Raw genomic sequence first — 21,141 nt, 5'->3', positions numbered from 1 at the left:
CTTTGGTACATGTACATGTAGATGTATAGAGCGCATTTAGTTATATCTACATGTCTATGATGGTGAAATATGAAGATTTCGTACACGTGATGCTATAGAAAGATTTATCAAGAAATGCGGAAAAATCGATATATTTTCTCCGGATAAAGGATTTTCAGCTACTTTTAACAAGCATTCTCACTTGAAATACATTTAATAATGTTGTTTAAGTAGAAGAAAATAAAACCACCGAAGTTCGTGTCTTCTTCAACATCGCGTGTCGAAGGTTATATGATACGTATATTTTTCTGGTAGATAACGATTTTTAATTTTGAGTGTAACAAAATTGCAGGTGCTTTAATCTTGGATAATGAAATACTTTCGCTAAATCATTTTATATATTCATGAAATCATGCAATGCTTACGTGTATATGTACGTGGACCTGCTTATAATATTGAAAAAGCAAAATAAACAGAATTGGGTATCAGATGTGAAAGAATTATTATATCTAAAAATAGACAATTACTTATTGCCAATGAATATCGTGTCTAACCTTAAATTTTGCAGTTGGTATACACAGAGTACAGCGGCGACGCCTACTCAGAAAGACACGGAAGCAAAGGCCAACATCCGGCAGTACTACGCATGGGTTATCAGCGGGGTATCACATGACCATTCTTAAACTCTCTAATATTATCTTTTTACATCTCTAACAATTTGAAAAGGCATTCGAATAGATTAATGAAGTACTCTGTAGAGTTTTATATTTCGTCCATAAAAAATGCGGTGTCAATAAACATTTCACGGGTACCAAGTAAATACACAAATGTTCACATACATCATGTTAATACATACACATTTCATTGACGTCATATGTACATACAAATTCATTTAACTGACATCAATTGAACACATGTACACAGATATTTCATATACCACACCCGTAGCCAAGGGGGGGGGGGGGTTCGTGGGGTTCGTACGACCCCCCCCCCCCCCCCCCCCCCTGAAAACTACTAAGCACTATTAAAGTCGGCATTTTATTTGAATTGTGACTATTAAAGTCGGGATTTTTTATGAAAATCATGAAAATTCATAGTAAAAAAGGCATGATTCCAAAATTCAAATTAAGTGCCAGGAAATTGCTAGATTGCAGAATTTTGCACCAAATACCCCAGAGCTTCTGGGGGCCTTGAGCGGCCCCCAGACCCCCTGCCGTAGTGGCACCTCGCGGTGCGAGGTGATAGACTCGCGTTGCGAGTCTATGTAACCCACCCCCCTTGAAAAATCCTGCCTACGGGCCTGCATACCACATGCAGATACACGAACATTACCAAACACTGTGGAAATTCTTGAACTTCTGTAGAAATTTGTCAGAAGAAACTTTTATTCCAACGTGGTGGACAGTAATTATGCATGTATATTTTGTTCATCAAATTTTATCCTTAGTACATGCATGACGGACGTACGTCATAAAGTGACAATGTGTTGATTGTCTTGAGTAACTGAGTGTTTTTGTTTTAGATGGATGTGCGATACAAGAACATCCAGACCGTTGCCTACACAATGTCTATTGTCTACGGAGGTGTCTACATAGCAGACGTAAGTGAACGCACGAACACAGACACGTGAATCTGTTCATTCTTGTATATCTTAAATTCACGTGTTTTTCAATTGTTCAGCTGACTCAAATGTATCTATGGTACACAATGTTACATTGAAGAAAATAAAAAGTAGGCCCTCCTCAACATTGTTTGCAAGTTTTTAGAATTAAGAAACGACAGTGGCCACATAAATAACAGTCAGCTGACTTATAAACCTATAAGTTTTCGTATTTGAATATTATGAAAGGGATTTCTGAATTCTCTTATAACGTCATAAAGATTGAAATTTCAGCACAAAAGTAAGAGCTACGGACGTATCAATGCACGCACCCCACGAACTCCGTCACGAACTCCGCATGTTACTGACCTTTCTAGCTTACATTGAAATACTGTCGTCCTAATACACATAATTGTTGAAGGTCTCAATATCTGAATAAAATCATACCCGTTACATTAAAACCCACTGCAACGTTCAACAAAAGATAATTGTAATTTGAAATAGAAATGTGAATTTGTATTCATGAAACAGGGATTTATACTTTTTGAAACTGTAACATTAGAGCAATAACATCATAATTCATCAAATTAAAAATGTGAACCAGCTGTGAGAGGCAACGGTGCCACTAAATCTTGTACTTTGAATAATACCACCTTATCAACGTTTCGTTTTTTATGAAGATTCAGCCATGGGTTTATGAGTAATGAAAGATAAAGTTCTCAATATATTGCGAGAACTAAACACCACGAATATAAGATATATGATATTAGAATAAAATTAATTGTTTGGGGAGACAATTTGCTGACCAAAGGATTGTCAGAGACAAAAGTAATTTCTTCTAATTCTCTCCTCGATAAAGACCTTGTACGTTTTTAATACAGATACAGTAATTACATGAACATTGAAGAGGACCATGATAAATAGATTTATACTCCGCATCATGTCGTATTTCAGACAGCCTCTAAATCCACTTTCACGGAAAACAACAAGGATTCCTCCACCCCAACACCAAAGGTGGACGCCTCCACAGTTCTTAATGACGTAACTTCCTGGGTAACAAATACAGCAGGACTCCCCAGTAATGATCATGCCATGCTGTTTTCAAGGTAACAAATTCTTATTCAACTTGACAAAACTTAGTGCATCTAAAATGATGAAGTTTGCGATATATGGAAATACAAATATTAATACTAACTCAAAGAATGTATATTGTTTGCTTATTCTTCTTAGTTTTAGTTAAGGTATTCATTGAAAGGTAACGAACAGTGATCAATCTAATAACTCCTATGAGCAATACAATATAGTTGGGCAAACACGGACCTTGGACACACCAGAGGTGGGATCATGTGCCTATGTAAAACGACTATATTTCATATCTAGTAAATGGATGGTGTTAGTTTTGTAATCATATCATTTTGAAAGATACATTAAATAAAAATAATCCACCATAGGAATTTATGCTGGATTTATTTCACATAGAATTTAACATTGAAATCGATGGGAAGAGTATGTTTTATTAAAATATTTTTAAAACAAATTATATTTTCATACAAATCTCTTGGTAGAAAGTTACATACACTTTCTCGTTATGAAAATATAAATAAAGTTAATCATTTACCACACACAATTTTAGAAAATTCGATGTTTCTTATTTTTACAAAGGGCAGATAACTCTTTAAAAAAGTCTCAAGTGCAAAACGGCCAGCTTCTAAACATATACCAGTCATGTGAATTTCACCATTTCAGCTTCATCATTATTTAACAATAAACATCTATGTTGATTTAAATCCTTTAAAATTGTTTATCATCCTTTCGTTATACATTGAATACCTTAAGCAGAATTCAGATGAACTAATTTAAAAGCATTTTGAAGTCGTAATAAAACAGCAAATTAACATCATGGTTGGTTTCCAAGGAAACAGAATAAACGAACAGCTTTCCTTTAAGCATGGATTTATCCCTTACATAGACAAACAACCCATCCATTCATGCACTTGAGCATAATAAAACCTCTTCAAATATTTGTCAGATGTTATATATAGTAAGCAAAAATGACAAACAAGTTCATTTCATGTTTTAAGGTATGACTTCACCAATCAGGGGTCGAGTAGTAATGCTGGACTGGCGTGGGTAGGAGCAGTGTGTACAGCTAACAGTGTGTCCATCGTGGAGGATCACTTTAATTTTATCCTACTGACAGTGGCTGCTCATGAATTAGGTCACAGGTACGAAACTTCAAATGGTAGTGACAAACCTTGTCTTTGCTTACGATTAGTTCAGCAAATATCTAATGTTCTATATACTACTGATACAAGATATTGCCAAATTATTTCAAATTCAGTTTGAGCGCAGAGCATGATGGGACAAATAATGCCTGTGACGGCGGAGATGCATACATAATGGCGGCATCATTATCTCTGGTTGCGAACACAAATCCATGGAAATTTTCCTCTTGCTCGATTGCGTATTTCACCAACTATATCAACACCCTCAACAAGTAAGTTACACAGATATACAGGTAAATTGAATTCATGACACACGTGTTCGAGTTCCCACTTGATTTTCTATTAATTATCGTGATTATCTCCCTTTGTAGTGGAAATGGAAATTGTATGACAACATTAAGTGCAAGTTTTGACCCGACTGCTTTGAACCAATACACAAGTTTACCTGGTCAGGTGTATGACGCAGACGGAATGTGTAAGCACATTCTCGGATCCGGATCATCATTTTGCCAGGTATTTATACTTTTATGGCCTCTCCATTTCAATGCGTCATCTGATTATTATGACTCATATTTTACACCAATGTACTGCAAAATATCATTATATTTACTTTATATTGAGATTCAACACCGACATATGTTGGTGATACTTAGAATAATGCTGGATTTAATATTTATACAGTTTCCTTATAACTACAATTTCACGGGCATCTGCAGCACCCTCTGGTGTCACAAAACAGACGGAAGTGGGCAATGTCAGTCGGCATTGGGAGGAGACGGCCTGCAATGTGGCAACAGAAAGGTACACAAAAACATGAGGCCTTAATCGAGTGAATGACTTGTTACAACCAATATCTTAGTGTCCAGATATGAATGTCTCCAATTTCTGAATGAACGCGATCACTACTATACCATTGATTACATATTCTTAACTTGATATAGACATGTGTCACGCATGTCTTCTAATACATCGCTGCCTTTTGTATTTAGTGGTGTATATCCGGCGTGTGTACTTACGACAACTGTGCTCCGGCAGGAGACGGTAAGCATGCACATCATCTCTTATTCTTTATTTGCTTGTATCCAATTAATTAAGAATTAAGATTATATGTATTTTTTTGTAATCTGTAATACTTTTTGTTTACATTGGAATATCTATTGATCTACATTACCGAGTCAAATGGCTTTGCAATATGTTGACATTGCATCTTCGGAATCTCATCTTTCATTCTTATTGTTAGCATGCAATGAAAATGCTTTCGGTTGCTTTTTTTCTTAAAAAACAAAAACAAAAAAAAACAAAAACAAAAAAACAATCTATGAAAATTCTAATCTGGTTTTTTCATCAACCAGGAAACAGAAGGACAATTTGATATGATAAAACAATTATTGACGTATATGTATATGTGGCCAATACAGTTCTTTTATATTCCTCAAAGAACCTTAGTTACCTCACATTTGGTGAATATTTCATTTTGAAATAACTGAATAATTGCATTAATTTTATCAATGTCGAGTTCTCCATAAAACACATAAAGCAATATATGTATATCTTTGGCTTTTATGTATGAAACTTCTCAACCAAACACATAAATCACGCACCATACTCAACATTATAAGAGCATACACTGATGTTGTCTATAAACTAGTGTTTTCTTCAGAATCTTGTTTGTATGGTGAGAAGAGCGGAGTGGTAATTAATTATAATGGAGCAAATAAAACATGCGCTGACATCGCTAATGAACCATTCATATGTTACACTTCACCTGTCGCCAAGGATTGTTGTAAAACTTGTGGCAACTTCTACACCGGACGGCAAGGTAGGCATGACGTATAAATAAATGAATGATGACGAGAATTTAAGATTCCTAGGAAAATAATGATTAGCGAGAATGATTAACCTTTGTATATGATATGTTACTTTCATTTTATAGGCTGTGAGTACGGTGATACGACTTCTGGCTGCACAAGTGCTTTTTGTCCTCAATATGGAGATACTCTCTGTTGTGGAACGTGTTATACTGGTCCAACTGTAACTACAAATATAACGACAGAGACACCAAATTTATGTACAACAACGGCTCTGCAAGTTACTACTACAACGTTAGCCACGACTACCACTGAACCAACCACAACTACCACCGAACCAATCACAACTACCACTGAACCAACCACAACTACCACTGAAACAACCACAACTACCACTGAACCAACCACAACTACCACTGAACCAACCACAACTACCACTGAACCAATCACAACTACCACTGAACCAACCACAACTACCACTAACCCAACCACAACTACCACTGAACCAATCACAACTACCACTGAACCAATCACAACTACCACTGAAACAACCACAACTACCACTGAACCAATCACAACTACCACTGAACCAATCACAACTACCACTGAACCAACCACAACTACCACTGAACCAACCACAACTACCACTGAACCAATCACAACTACCACTGAACCAACCACAACTACCACTGAACCAATCACAACTACCACTGAACCAACCACAACTACCACTGAACCAACCACAACTACCACTGAATCAACCACAACTACCACTGAACCAACCACAACTACCACTGAACGAACCACAACAACTACCACTGAACCAAGCTCAACCACCACTGAACCAAGCACAACCACCACTGAACCAACCACAACTACCACTGAACCAACCACAACTACCACCGAACCAACCACAACTACCACCGAACCAATCACAACTACCACTGAACCAACCACAACTACCACTAACCCAACCACAACTACCACTGAACCAACCACAACTACCACTGAAACAACCACAACTACCACTGTACCAACCACAACTACCACTGACCCAATCACAACTACCACTGAACCAACCACAACTACCACTGAACCAATCACAACTACCACTGAACCAACCACAACTACCACTGAACCAACCACAACTACCACTGAACCAACCACAACTACCACTGAACCAATCACAACTACCACTGAACCAACCACAACTACCACTGAACCAATCACAACTACCACCGAACCAATCACAACAGCACAAACAACAACACCAACGGTAACTACCACACCTACAACAGCCACAACACTACCACCTACAACCACAACACTATCGCAAGGATCCACAACACTACCACCTACAACCACAACACTACCGCCAACAACCACAACACTACCGCCAACAACCACAACTCTACCACCAACAACCATAACACTTCCATCAACAACCAAAACACTACTACCAACAACCACAATACTGCCTTTAACAACTACAACACTACCATCAACAGCCACAACACTACCACCCACAGCCACAACACTACCAACAACAACCACAACACTACCACAAACCACTGCAACTACAACACTACCAACAACAACCACAATACCAATAACTACAACAACAGAATCAATCATGACTGACGAGTCAACAAGTATTACATCTCAAAGAAGCACTGCCAACATACTGACAACCATTACAAGTTTACCTTTAACAACTGCTGCAACGTCTACAACTGAACAAAGTAGCAAGACAGCCCCATCCATCAATGCATTAAGCACTACATCCGAAGCAACAGTGTCGACTGATAATCTAGAATCTACAACAGATTCATTAACAAAGACTCCTCCGACAACATTCTTGTCATCAACAACATCTATAGAGATTTTAACGACAGAGGAAGGATATTCAACAACCCCAACTTCAAATTCAATGATTTCTACTACAGGTAAGCTAACTGTATTAGTGCCCTTTTAGAAGAATTGTCATCGAACATAGATTCACCAGAATCAATAGGTAGCAATACAATAGTAAAGTCTAGTCTAACTTCCACAGAAACAACTGCAACAACCACTGACGAATCAACAACAGACCTGTCAGATTCAACTACAACATCTGTGCAGTCCAGTCCAACAACAACAGAGTCATTAGACACAACCACATCTGAAGTTTTAACAGCATCTACAGAGGAATTATCAATGGCAACCACATCGAATCCTGCTGACACAACGGTTACTACTTCAGAAAGCACAACAACCATAACATCAACTACCACAAACACACAAACTACCACAACCTCCATGCCAACTACAACATCCACCACGCCAACATCTACCACCACTTCAAATCCTACAACGAGTTCTACCACACAACCAACCACCACCACTACTGTAGCTACCACACAACCAACCACCACCACTACTGTAGCTACCACACAAACTACCACCGTAGCAAGAAACAACCAGAGAACATTTATATTTGTGATACGGCTGGTGATTGTAGTGACCGAGGATCTCACCATCAGCACCCAGTATTTACTTGTCATTACAAGGGCGGAATCTGCAGTAAGTTTATTTTATGTAGTTTAATATTACTTTGCATTAATTAATTTTTCTAAATAACTACTTTGTGGTCCTTCAGAACATATGATTTATTCGTTGTACTAATCATTCAGAATATTCTACTTCATACATTTATTATGCATAATAATAATCACTCAGTACCAATAATACTAGTTACTCAGTACACTAATTACTCATTACACTATTCACTCAGTATACTAATTATTCATTACACCAATCGCTCAGTACACTAATTACTCATTACACTAATCACTCAATACAATAATTACTCATTATACTAATCACCTAGTACACAAATTACTCATTACACCAATCACTCAGTACACTAATTATTCATTACACCAATCACTCAGTACACTAATTACTCATTACACTAATCACCTAGTACACAAGCTACTCATTGCACCAATCACTCAGTACACTAATTACTCATTACACTAATCACTTAGTACACTAATTACTCCTTACACTAATCACTCAGTACATTAATTACTCAATACATTAGTTACGTAGTACATTGATTACTCAGTACACTAATTGTTTCTTACTATCATTACTTAGGAAATTGATTACTCAATACACCATAACCAATTAAGCTAATTGAAGTAATGCTGTAATCATTTATCACATGAAGTATTCGATATATCAATAATGTAATATTCTCATTACTTTATACAATAATCACCTAGAAATTTAATTACTTAGTAATCTAGTAGTTTTTATCATACTGACTTTATGTATCTTTACATTGTAAGTTGACATTACTTTATCGAAGAAGACTTGGAAGTCGATTCCGGGGCTGTAAAGTGAGGAGAGTGAGGTAAGTGTAACGAGGTAAATTGTAATTGTAAAAGTACAAGACATATTCACTACAGTTATAGATAGTCAAAGAGGAAATGTTATGATTGCCATGAACATATATTACATCACCGCTATTTTTGTTGAAATGCACAGCTACATTAATCAAAACGTATGCTTTGAAGTTATGAAAAATTGTAATTGTAAAACTAAAACACATTCGGGCTAAAGACTATTGATTATGTAATTGTTGTAGAAAGTTGTAGAAATGCACAGCTATGTTAATCTAAATGAATTGTTTTTACTTATATTCAACAAAGAAACCGCTTACATTAACACAGATGATACTGAACACATGTTTTATGTTTTACTTAAATATTTCACATCGTATAGCAATTCGCCAAGGTACTGCATGTTTTGAAATTACCCTAGTTGAAATGAATATTCTACCACATAAAATTGTAGCATTTATTTCATTAAACAAAATCTTATGGGTATAGTATACACTATTTTTGTCAAAGTTCCATTGCATTTACTAGAAGTGTTTATCTGCTTACAATTACTGAAGCAAATTCATTTAGGTCTTTATAGACTATGTCTGTATGTTCAATGTGGAAGTAATAGTTGAAAAAAGGATAGCAGTATATTCTAATAAATCATACTCCAATGGCATTCACTTCCGGTATCATAACTACATTGATTCAGTATTGTAAGTAATGTTAGCTAGTGTGTATACTATACAATAAACGAAAGTTAATGAGTGTGATAATTTTATTATATGCACACTTAGCATGTATTACCATATCAATAAAAATACTCATATTAATTAAAATTGATTGAAGGGAATGTCTTCGACAACATCTGTATTACAATGTGGAAACAGAGTCAGAGAGCAGTCATATATAAGAATAACTATATAATATTATATATAGTTTTATATATAACTGAATTATATAATGAAAATATGCATATTACTATGCTATGCATATGAATATGCAATTACTAAATGTAATATCATAATTAACATAATACATTATTATCACCTGGTGTTTTGTTTCTCACCTGATTCGATACGCAAGAGCTTGTTGTGCGTGCGATAAATTTTAAAGTCGAGGCAGGCTACCGACTCAATTTTATATGGGTTTCAACAGTGTCGTTTAAAGTAAACATTTCGATCTCTCTATGGTCGTTATAACGATCTAATTTACGTATGCAACCTGTCATTGAGTCAAAGGCTGTCAAAATGCTTTCATCCCAATTATTAGGCAGTTCTTTACATACTGATTTTGACTATGGATTAATGCGTTTACCTGATTACGATGTAGGACTCATCTTGGGGTGGTCGGTTGACAGGGAGTGCTTACTCCTCCTAGGCACCTGATCACACCTATGATATGTCCACGGGTCCATGTTTTCCCTACTATTAATTTTGTATTCTTTATGAGTTATGAGATTGTTCATTGTTCGGTATCTTCACCTTCTCATTGTTATATCACATATATTGCTAAAAATGAAATAATATAATCAACATTAAACTTGAGCTCTTATTTCAAATAAAATGTTTGTACATTATGCTAAACGAAGTTTTATCAATATGCAATATTTTCATTCATAATCATTATTGATACTATGATTCCAGTTAGATATGTGTGACAAAAACTGTTACATTCTAAAGCCCATCACTAGATATGAATAACAAATGACTTAAATAGTCCGTGATATGTTTGAATATTTCAAACTAATTTTATAACATACTGTCAATATACTAAGTCAATTGATAAAATCAATTTCATAAGGTATGCTTTTAAAAATATATAAATTTGATTTCGGAAAGTTTGTTTTTAAAATAATTCATAGCCCTGTATTAAACCGTTGTTAATAGATAGGTTTCTATAGAGATCGAAGATTGGTATAAGCGTGATCATGTGAACTAGGTGGACAGAGAATGCTTAGTTTTCCTAGGCACCTGATCCCACCTCTTAACTTCCAAGGGTCCGTCTTTGCCCTAATGTGAATTTTTCATACGTTGTGGGATTGTGAGATCGGTTGCTCTTTGTTATCTAACTTTTTCATTTATTTGTAATGGATTTTTAAAACGTATAGAAAGCACAATTCAGCAGTTCAGTGTACAACTGAATAACACAAGCTCAAATGAAATGTTCATGATGAAAAGATATTTATTTTATGATCTCAGTTTTTAATATACAAAAATGTTGTTTAAAGTAATATTTTGAAGCTAATTCTTATCATTATCAAAGTATGTCATATATTTTTTAATTATCCTGATCTGGAATAGTGGTAATTGTTTAGTTATTCTAAATAAAAGATTTAAAAAATCTTTGAAAAATTACTTTTTAGGCGTGGAAGTCTTATCGTTGACTATGACGTTTTCACTGATACCGAAGCTACAGCGACATCAGATGTAATATCAGTTGCCCAGGATCTGGTTTCCGGTAAAGAAAACGTGACGTATAACGGACAGGAAGCACCAGTGTCATCTGCTGCTTTTGTTGACTCATCTGGAAATAATGGTATGTATCTTGTTGTGAATGAGTAACTATAAGCTAATTAGAATTTATAGCGTAAACATAATTTCAAATGACGTTGTTGCTGTTTGTAATCCCCATGTCTTCCATTCAATGTGAATCATTCCCTTTCTGGCTATTCTTGGAAACAAATTATGCTTATGATAAGTAACCTCCTTATCGGCGGAATAAATATTTGTATACTGTATTGCTTTTATGTTGTGTCTATCGTATTCCCTTACTCTGGTGTTTCTTTAATGTTTTTTTAAATCAAGAAATATAAATCCAGCAGAACAAAACGCACGAGCATTCCAAATGGGGAGTGAAACAAATTGAACCAATCTTTGCACTTACAAGAAAATAATATTTTGACAAGCATTTTTTCATTTCATGTTATAAAAACAGAACATTCACAAACGTAACCTCTTACAAGATATTAGTCTTTACTCCATGTAATAACAAAGTAGACCTTTATCAGTAAATATCGTTGTTATACCCCCCTCAAACGAAGTTTGGGGGGTATACTGGAATCACTTTGTCCGTCTGTCCGTCCGTCCGTCTGTCCGTCCGTTTGTCCGTAGACGCAATTTGTCCGAAGTTTATTTCTAATACCGCTGGACATATTTCATTCACACTTTATGCACATCTTCTATATATTATGTAGTTGTGTATCTCCGATTTTCATTGAAATATTTTAACAGTTATAGAAGTTACGCACATTTTCTTTTCATTTTGGAGGTTGCGCACTTTGTCCAGAGTTTAATTCTAATACCGTTGAATAGATTTGATTCAAACTTTATTCTCATCTCATCTTATATTTATAATGTAGTTGTGCATCTTCTATTTTCATTGAAATATTTTAACAGTTATGGAAGTTACGGACATTTTCTGGTTTGGTTGTAAATAGTATTCATTGTTTATATTAAAGAGACACTACAGCTCATTTTGCGCAAAAATCATGAAATGACAATTTTCCCAGCGCTTTTTCAATTTTTGTTGCATTGTTGAATGTATGAACTTTGCGAAAATAACACTTATCTAACGTCAAAAATTCTCGTTTTAACGTAAAATTTAATACTTTTTGATGGCCTATACAAAAAATATCGAGTCTCCTCCTTTCGGTCTTCAGACGCATGCGCATAGACAGTAAACAGTGCAGCATGTCGTGCAGTGAGAGAAAGTGTAGTGGATAGATAGATCCAGAATTTTGACAGATTCTGTAAGAAAAGAGATAAAAATAAAATGAGATAAAACTAATATGTGAAATAAAATTGACCTTGCGATCAGTATGACTGTTGGAAAACAAAGGGCTAGGAGAAACGATTGCAACTCAGTGGCGGATCTAGCTAGAATTTCCGAAGGGGGATGACAAAGTCAAATATTAGCCAAAGTAATCGGCTTTCTGGGTGCAAAATTTGGATTTTCACTCACAATTTGTAGCGAGAGGGAGGGGGATCCTGCCCCCCCCCCCCCCCTAAATCTGCCATTGGGACTAGCCGCGAAGACACTAAACTTGTGCTATTTTTATCTGAACACGACATGTGTTAGTTGTAAAAACATCGGTCAATTGGAACATGCATGAAAGGGTTTCTGTTGAAACAATAATTTATATAATTACTTATTATAAGGAGCAGGGAATAATCTTATACTTGAAAGGTGAGTGTGGACCCCCTACACAACACCTTTGATGTCATTCAAAACCACGTGATGTAAATAAGCATTCAAAAGTCCGAGCCAGCATGAAGAAACCTTTGAATTCCGGACGATCTTCAAAGCGCATTTGAGAGCAAATTGATGCATCCAATTGTTCAAAAATGTCAGTATCGATATGATATTTATCATTTTATCAATGCGTGTTTTAAAAAACACTTTATCAAAATGTGGAAAATGAGCTGTAGTGTCTCTTTAAGCATATTTTTAATATTTCATGTACTGCTGTACTGTAGAATATACACTTCTGCATTCACATTGATTGCCCTGTAGATAATGTGAAAATATCCAATGTGCTTGCATTAAATATTTCCCATAATCTTATATGCCCCGTGGGGGTATTAGTCCCATTAGGACAGTTCTAGTTGAGAACAGTCTTTTTATTGGGTAGTTCAGAAAATGAACTGATGAATTTGAATGATTATCGTTTAAAGTATTTTGTATATTATTCCAAATGTAGAGGCAATCCGCCTTTGTTTAACAAGTTTGTTACCACTTGGACAAATGTGTACAAAGTAGAAAAGCAGTTTAAAACAATTATGCTGATGTTTTGGAGAAGAAATGGAATGTATTGCACAAATTAAAACATTTATCGTCTTAGATCATCTAGCATATGGTTGTAATTGTATACTTTAGCATTTGTATCCTTTAAGTCATCATATATATATCATAAAAGTACATTTACATGTAAAATACATTTGATACCAAAGTTTGACAACTTTTCAAATTCGAGTTATAGTGTAACCTATCGGATTAATTGTGTAGTGTAAACATTATCTTGTACATATGATAAGCCAGAGTAACTTCACACACTTCTACACATCTTCCTCTTAGTTTGAATGAGTGCCTATTGGTTTGAATGTGTGAGCAGATGGTAGATAAAACACCCTGTGCCCCTAGTCAGATGGGTTTGTGAAAACACCGACTCTTATTATGTGAAACAATGTTGTGTAGAAAGAAAACTAAACCTGTCTAACGCATTGATATTTTCGATTAATCTCTTCAGTAAACATTACCAGCAACACTACTGGATGTCAACTCCTAGAATCCTCAGGGACTTGTGAGTCTGGATATGAGTGTGTTGAAGGGACAACAGGTCCCTACTGCCGGTACGTCCCATTTCTTTACACCTTAGGAACACTTTCTATGAATGCATGTGGCAATTTCTTGCAACGTATATAGGTGTATGCGTTATAAAATAATTTCTTCTTTTTCAGAGCCATGTCTAACTACGATGAACAAAGTAAGAATTTTATTCTCCAAAATTATACAATGTAATATTTCACATCCATTTTGATATAGAGCAGACTACTCTAGGCAAAAATTCTAACAGTAATACATTTTGGAAAGAAACCGTACTCTATTTTGCAGAACTTATTAATATTGCTATGCATAAGATACACTTGACATTTTTTCTCGAAACTTTTGTGGTACTATGACATAATCAAGATACAAAAAGACAACTTTTATGGGAACTTGTATGGTAAAGGTGTCCACTTAATTTCCGATTCATTTGATAAAGATGGTGATTCTATTAAGGTAGCTCACTACCTCAAGACATACATTTTATGACACTACGTTACAACATGGCGATTGAAATATTTTGTGCAATTACTTGCATTGATCGATTTGTTTCATATTTACGTAAATTGTTGGATACGGTATCGATTTACTGACCCGCAGATCCAGAGTTCAATTTCGTTTAATTCATTTTTTAATTTTTTTTTATTGAAATAATGTTTTGAAAAGAATGTCTCATGCTCCAGAAGTGCATTTACTGTTTGCCTTTTTACATTTGTACTTATCAAATATCATCATATTATCAAATATCATCATATCTCTCATGATGTCATCATTTCATGCTGATGTGATGCATTCGTTCAAGGTGTAGTGAACCATCTTAAGTTTGAGCGGTTTACCTTCATATTATATGAAAGACTTACGAAGTCAATGTTGAGATCCTGACCAAAAGACATTTGGCATCAAATAAAATTTTACAACCATATCAGACTATAGCCATTAGAATAAAAATAGATCTAGGTCTATATATGATTAGTTTAATAATACAGCAGTTTAAAGGCCACTGTGTGAATCAAAATGGGAAATGTACTTAGATCTACCACCTGCATTTAATTGGCGAAAAGTTAACGTTTACAAATATATCGTATTTACCACTAAATACACTGGACTGTCATGGTTTACATACAGAATTATATAGACAGAATGGTACACCCAGTCATTGGTACATATATGTAATTGCACAAATTAAAAACATTAGATTACAAAACTTGTTCTATATGTTCTTCAGAACCAGAATCCATTGTACATTTATTTTTTCAATGTCAATTTATTGCAAATATTTCATCATGGATGTCTTTCTGGATATTAGAAAAACGGACAAAAGAGTGCAATTATTTGATGCAAAGTTATTTTTGGCCTATTGACTGGATGTTACAAAACTATTTATTTTATCATTATGTTAGTCGAATAATGTATTATTTCAGCCTCTAGAAAAAAATTACCTTTTATTTACAATGATACTTTAGCATATTTACAATAATATTATTGACATGAAGAAAATGCAGATTTTATTGTCTTTATAAAATGGTGGTCAAAATGTATCTTTTGAAAGACTGCATTTTGTTGTTGCAAGTAAAGATTACTTATTTACTTAGTTTCCCCTATGGTGTAAATAATGGTATGAAGGCTGTCTTGTCTGCTATACAAAAATATAAGACGAAAAGGAATTTCGATACCATAGTAGTGTTTAAAACTGTATATCCTTCATTATTCCTTTCGAGGAAGAATTCCGAATGACCAAAGAAACTATGTCATGACACTCTTTCCTCTTGATGTTGGATAAAACATAATCATGCTTGGTTTCTTTTCAGTGTTAATCATCATTGGTGCAGTGGTCGGTGCTTTTTCTCTTATTGTTGTGACGGCTGTGGTATTGGTGTTATGTATATGCTGTAAACAACAGCGTAAGGAAGAGGAAAAGCATCATTATGGAGTAGAAAATCCAGCGATGATACCGGTATTTACATACACTTGTACATTGATATGTGTTGTATCGAGCACTTGCTTTTTTAAAAATGATATACGCCAATAATGACTGAAGCTATGTGATAGTTGGTTACACATGTATACACATGTAGATCACATGAACATGAATTGGGCTCCTTTATTAGCTGACCAGGTTTTGTAATCTTGTAAGGCAGAATGTATTCAAAAGCTTGTTCATGAGAAGAAACAAATCTCTTGCTATGACCATAAAGTCGACATAAATGTACTGATGACATTTTATCGATGAACAATACTCATTCAAATATAACGACGACGTTTTATAGATGAACCATACTCATTTTCATTTACATGTCAAACTGAGGCAGGTTCTTGGTAATTATGTTGATGTTACAATGGTTTCATCACTCTTCTTTAAAGTCAGCATTTCGCAAATTATACGATTGTTTAACAATGAGAGGTGAATATAAAAATCTAATTTAGAAATACAACCTGTTGTTACTGGGTCAAATGCTGTCTGACGTACGTTATACCAATTGCTAGACCGTTCTTTAAATAGTGATTTTTTACTACGGACTATTTCGTTTACCTGATCAGTAAACAGTCTCACGGAGTGTGTGGTCGGTCAACAGAGGATACTTACTCCTCCTAGACACCTGATCCCATTTCTGGTGTATCTAGGAGTCCGTATTTGCCCAACTCTGAATTTCATATTCCTTATAGAAGTTTAAGATTGATTTTCATTTCTTCACAGTATAGTAACAGATATCACATTCCACATTGAGGAAATAAATTTCAACAATTAATAGTTTGCCGACATACCATTTTACAGTTTATCCTCTCTTTTCACTGTAGGATGACTTTTGCTATAATGGCCGCCTTCAATACGAGAATGGCAGTAGTAGAAGCATTGGATCTAGTGGAATGAGCAGTCCACTCAACGGAAAGAGATGGTATCCAGGATACAGCGAAGTGGCACCAAACGGCACGTGGCATCAGCAGCCAATGAATAACGTCAAATATTTCATTCCCAGGCCAAAATACTAACACATGTACATGCCTTTCGTTCACTTTTCAGTCACGTGATATTCCTTTGAATACCATTAAATTTCAATTCATCGTACACTCAGGTTCCTCAATATTCATCCTGGATTCTTTTCACTGTCAATCCACTACACACGTTCATTATCTTTACTGATTCAATGTCAACTATGCAATTAGTTCGAAATATTTAAAAACCAAAATGTGCCAAATATGTTCATTGACGTTGTTCATTGTTTTTGTTGTGCAATAACATATACTTATATATTTGATCAATTATGTATTTCTAACATGTAAATGTACATATGTTTTTGTTTCTAATAAATTGAAACATGAGGTTACACTTCTGTATTTACTTTTCAATCTTATCGTTTACCATTTTTGTTTTTCAATTAAATATTTGGTTTTAACTTTTAGTACCATAGCCTTCAAATGCTACAAACTATTCGTTAAATCCTTCATTAGGAATGATGTATATATTGTGTATATTTCTTATATTTATCGTGGCCTGTAATTCATTGTCGATGTCAAGAAATTTATTTGATTGGGTCAGATTTTCATTTCATTGTGTGAGTTTTGTATGGCTACAATCCTGATCTGTACCTCTATGGCCATTTAGAATTTTAGCGTTGTATTTTTTTCGGAATATTTGTTTTTCATACTTTGTCGCATCGGGATACAATGTCGAAGTCTAATTCAAAGCTTTCGACCGATCAGGTTGCCAATATTATTTGACACTGTCAGGGTCTTGTGGGACACAGGAATATGACAGACAGCAAATTCAATCCGTGAAAACCACACCGGATCCACAAGGACAAGCCATACAGACACCAGCAGTGGCGCCAACAACACTGAACATACGCAATCCTCCAGGATATGGTTACAACTCATTTTAACCCTCTTTTAATACACTCAACACATCCGAAGAATTAATTTACCTCAGTAGGGCTAGGTTGTCTTAACTGGCTTATCATCCATGTAATATGTAGCTATGTCACCCGTTGTCACAAGCGTTATATATCAAATGTTCATCATACACCCCCTAATTAATTCTATCGCATTCGAATCGAATACCATGTTAATTAATCAACAAAGCATAAAATCATTATCGGGTGTTAACTTACCCCTGTTACTGGTGAGATATCCAACTAATGCTCGTCTACATCCACGCATACTAATGATTCTCAAGGTAATGTCACTATTCGACTCAAACACGCCAACAAAATCGGGTCAGTTGAAAGGTGGACAGACGCATTTCTGATTTATTCTTACATCTACCTCGCAGCACATTGATCCGCATATAGAACACAGCATTTGTTGAAATAAACACATGGTCGTTTAGGGACTCGAATTCCGAGTGTGTGGCTTGATTTTTCTACACCCAATACACGTCCCTTCTCTTTCAAAAGCTTCTGATTTTTCCCACTTGAAGTTGGCTTTACCCCAATTTTTTGTGTGTACGACAGCGTTGGACATTCCCGGTGGTCTATGTCAATACAAAGTGATGCCTTTTGGCATGCAAAATGCTCCAGCGACCTTTCAGAGGATGCTTCACTCCCTTCTTCATGACGTTCAAGGATGTGAGGTTTACATTAATGATGCTATCATAGATAGCAAGACATGGGGGGAACATCTCCAAATCATGCTGTTGTTCTTTGACATTCTGGCAAAAGTAAACTTAACAGTGAACCATACTACTGTAGAGTATTTAGGTAATAAAGTAGGTCAAGGTTATATCACACCTATTATGGCTAAAGCGGAGGCTATTGCAAAGTTCCCGATTCCTACAAACAAGAAAACGTTAATGAGATTTTTGGGCACGACTGGTTTAACTTTTGTTCAAATTTTTCTTCAACAGTTAGTCCACTTACCAACTTATTACAATGAGGACTAAATTTGAATGGACAAAGGACTGTGACGAATCATTTTGTTAAATCAAATCTGTCCTTATGAGTAGTCAAGTTCTTTCAGCTCCATAAACTGGATATTGGAAATTTGAGCTTATGCAGTGATAAAATTGTCTTCACTTTGTCAAAATTGACTAAATCAAGACAAATTGGACAGAATGCAATAAGTATTGAATTTGACAAATTTGAAGGGAATGAAAAATTGGACATTATTTCATGTACAATAATTTTCCTAGAAAAAACTAAAGACCTTATTAGGTATTATTTGTTTTATATGTAAATACATTATATCTCAGATTGTATTTTACCTGGTTGTCAGTCGTCTGTTCATTTCGCCAAACGTCAGAAGGAAGTCTCGGGATTTTTGAAATCCCGAGTCCGATATCTTTAAAAGGCATGTGAATAGAGGAAACGCGGAAGAATACATCATTATACCTTACTTCAGTTTAATCATAAAATTAATTTTCACTTTTTCATGTTAGACGTCTCCACGTAACAACATACTTCCGGTGACGTCTACTGCCACGTTCATGTGTGCTACATGTAGTATCGACCTCTTCGTGACAATGTTTTAAATAGGTAAACTTATACAATAAACATTTGCTTACTAGAATTGGCAGATTAAATACAGTGTTACATCGGTAATTCGCCACTCGTTATATCGCCACCCCTGCATACCGCCATCGAAATATGTAGGACGGATTTTCATACACGATAGAACCCTCGATATAACGCCAACTACGCCTATTGTCATCCACCACCCGTTTTCAGGTACAAAAGGTCAAGTTGTGTTTCTAAATCCGCATATAAAAATGCCAACGATCAGGGACCAGAAACCCTAATTACAGAAAATTTGCTTGCTCCCGTGAATCAGAGCGAAACTAAATTTAGTACGTGTTATGAAAACAGGCCAGCATAGGTAATTGCGATAATAACTTGAACATACTCAGTTTAAAATTGTTTCTGAAATTGTCCAGTAGTATTGACTACGCATGAACAACTGGGAAACGAAACCACTATCGGCTGCAAACTTCCGCCATGTTTGTTTGCACACACACCAAATCTCTATACGACGAGGCTTGTTATCAACTGCTGTAAATTTCGTGTACCATGTGACTATTGTGTGTATTTGTGTGTGACGTCATATTTCTGTGTTCCAGAAAAAACGTTGCAGTCATTGCATGTGCGTTTGTCAACGATCAACCTATTTAATCATCGTAGAACCTACCATGCCACAAGTGGAACTGTTGTTGATATACTAGTACTTAAGTGTTTTACAAATGCACAAACGCAGAATATGCATTTCTAGCAACGTTTTAAGAAGTCGAGCAAATAATGTTATGCATTTACATATCGTGTCATATGTGGACGACAATAAAAGGACGATAATTTATTAATTGATCAACCCCAATTATTCCAAATCAATGAACTAGAATGACCATACTCTTTATAATACCACCCTCGATGTAACGTTAAAATAGGCGGGGACAAAAGCTGGCGATATAACGAGGTAACCCTGCAACTGAACGTATTTATTAATCCAATCAATGATGTCATTAGTACTGGAATCTAACTCGATACCAGCAACGATAAAAATGTGCATATAGGTACAAGGTAGGCTTTTCTTGTATGTATTTTATGGAGGGTAACCTCAGCATGTAACTGTTTGTTATATTCACCTTTCATATAGGTACAGTTTGTTTCTGTTTTGCAGGTAGCACACGTTTGAACTCATTCCTGGTAAAAGTGGTCTTCTTTCGCATCATATCTTATTCTGAAATACCAAAAGAAAACTGACAAATATGTGATATCATAAGGATAATGCCAAAACATGTTTAGAAGACCCAAGGTCAAACTTTAAAAGTCTCACAATGGAGCTTAGACCTCACGGGATGCTACATTTTAGCAATCATGCGACACATTACAAATTAGTACAATTTTGTA

General features: G+C 35.3%; 1 protein-coding gene across 1 annotated transcript in view; it reads left to right on the top strand.

The window, feature by feature from the left end:
* LOC125678703 (serine-rich adhesin for platelets-like) overlaps window positions 1-21,141 on the top strand; it is a 51,122-nt gene that overhangs the window by 4,074 nt on the left and 25,907 nt on the right. Inside the window, 18 exon segments of the mRNA XM_056156653.1 lie at window positions 548-641; window positions 1,502-1,579; window positions 2,534-2,685; window positions 3,661-3,804; window positions 3,921-4,076; window positions 4,176-4,317; window positions 4,486-4,605; window positions 4,794-4,845; window positions 5,465-5,623; window positions 5,738-7,558; window positions 7,666-8,174; window positions 8,948-9,012; window positions 11,349-11,521; window positions 14,232-14,334; window positions 14,443-14,468; window positions 16,117-16,262; window positions 17,105-17,291; window positions 18,757-18,962. Of these exon segments, the coding sequence (XP_056012628.1) occupies window positions 548-641; window positions 1,502-1,579; window positions 2,534-2,685; window positions 3,661-3,804; window positions 3,921-4,076; window positions 4,176-4,317; window positions 4,486-4,605; window positions 4,794-4,845; window positions 5,465-5,623; window positions 5,738-7,558; window positions 7,666-8,174; window positions 8,948-9,012; window positions 11,349-11,521; window positions 14,232-14,334; window positions 14,443-14,468; window positions 16,117-16,262; window positions 17,105-17,291; window positions 18,757-18,962 (4,333 nt within the window).

The sequence above is a fragment of the Ostrea edulis genome, chromosome 2 (assembly GCF_947568905.1).
Source record: "Ostrea edulis chromosome 2, xbOstEdul1.1, whole genome shotgun sequence".
Lineage (NCBI taxonomy): Eukaryota > Metazoa > Mollusca > Bivalvia > Ostreida > Ostreidae > Ostrea > Ostrea edulis.
The sequence above is the reverse complement of the archived record's forward strand: the minus strand, read 5'-3'. Positions and strand labels throughout refer to the sequence as shown.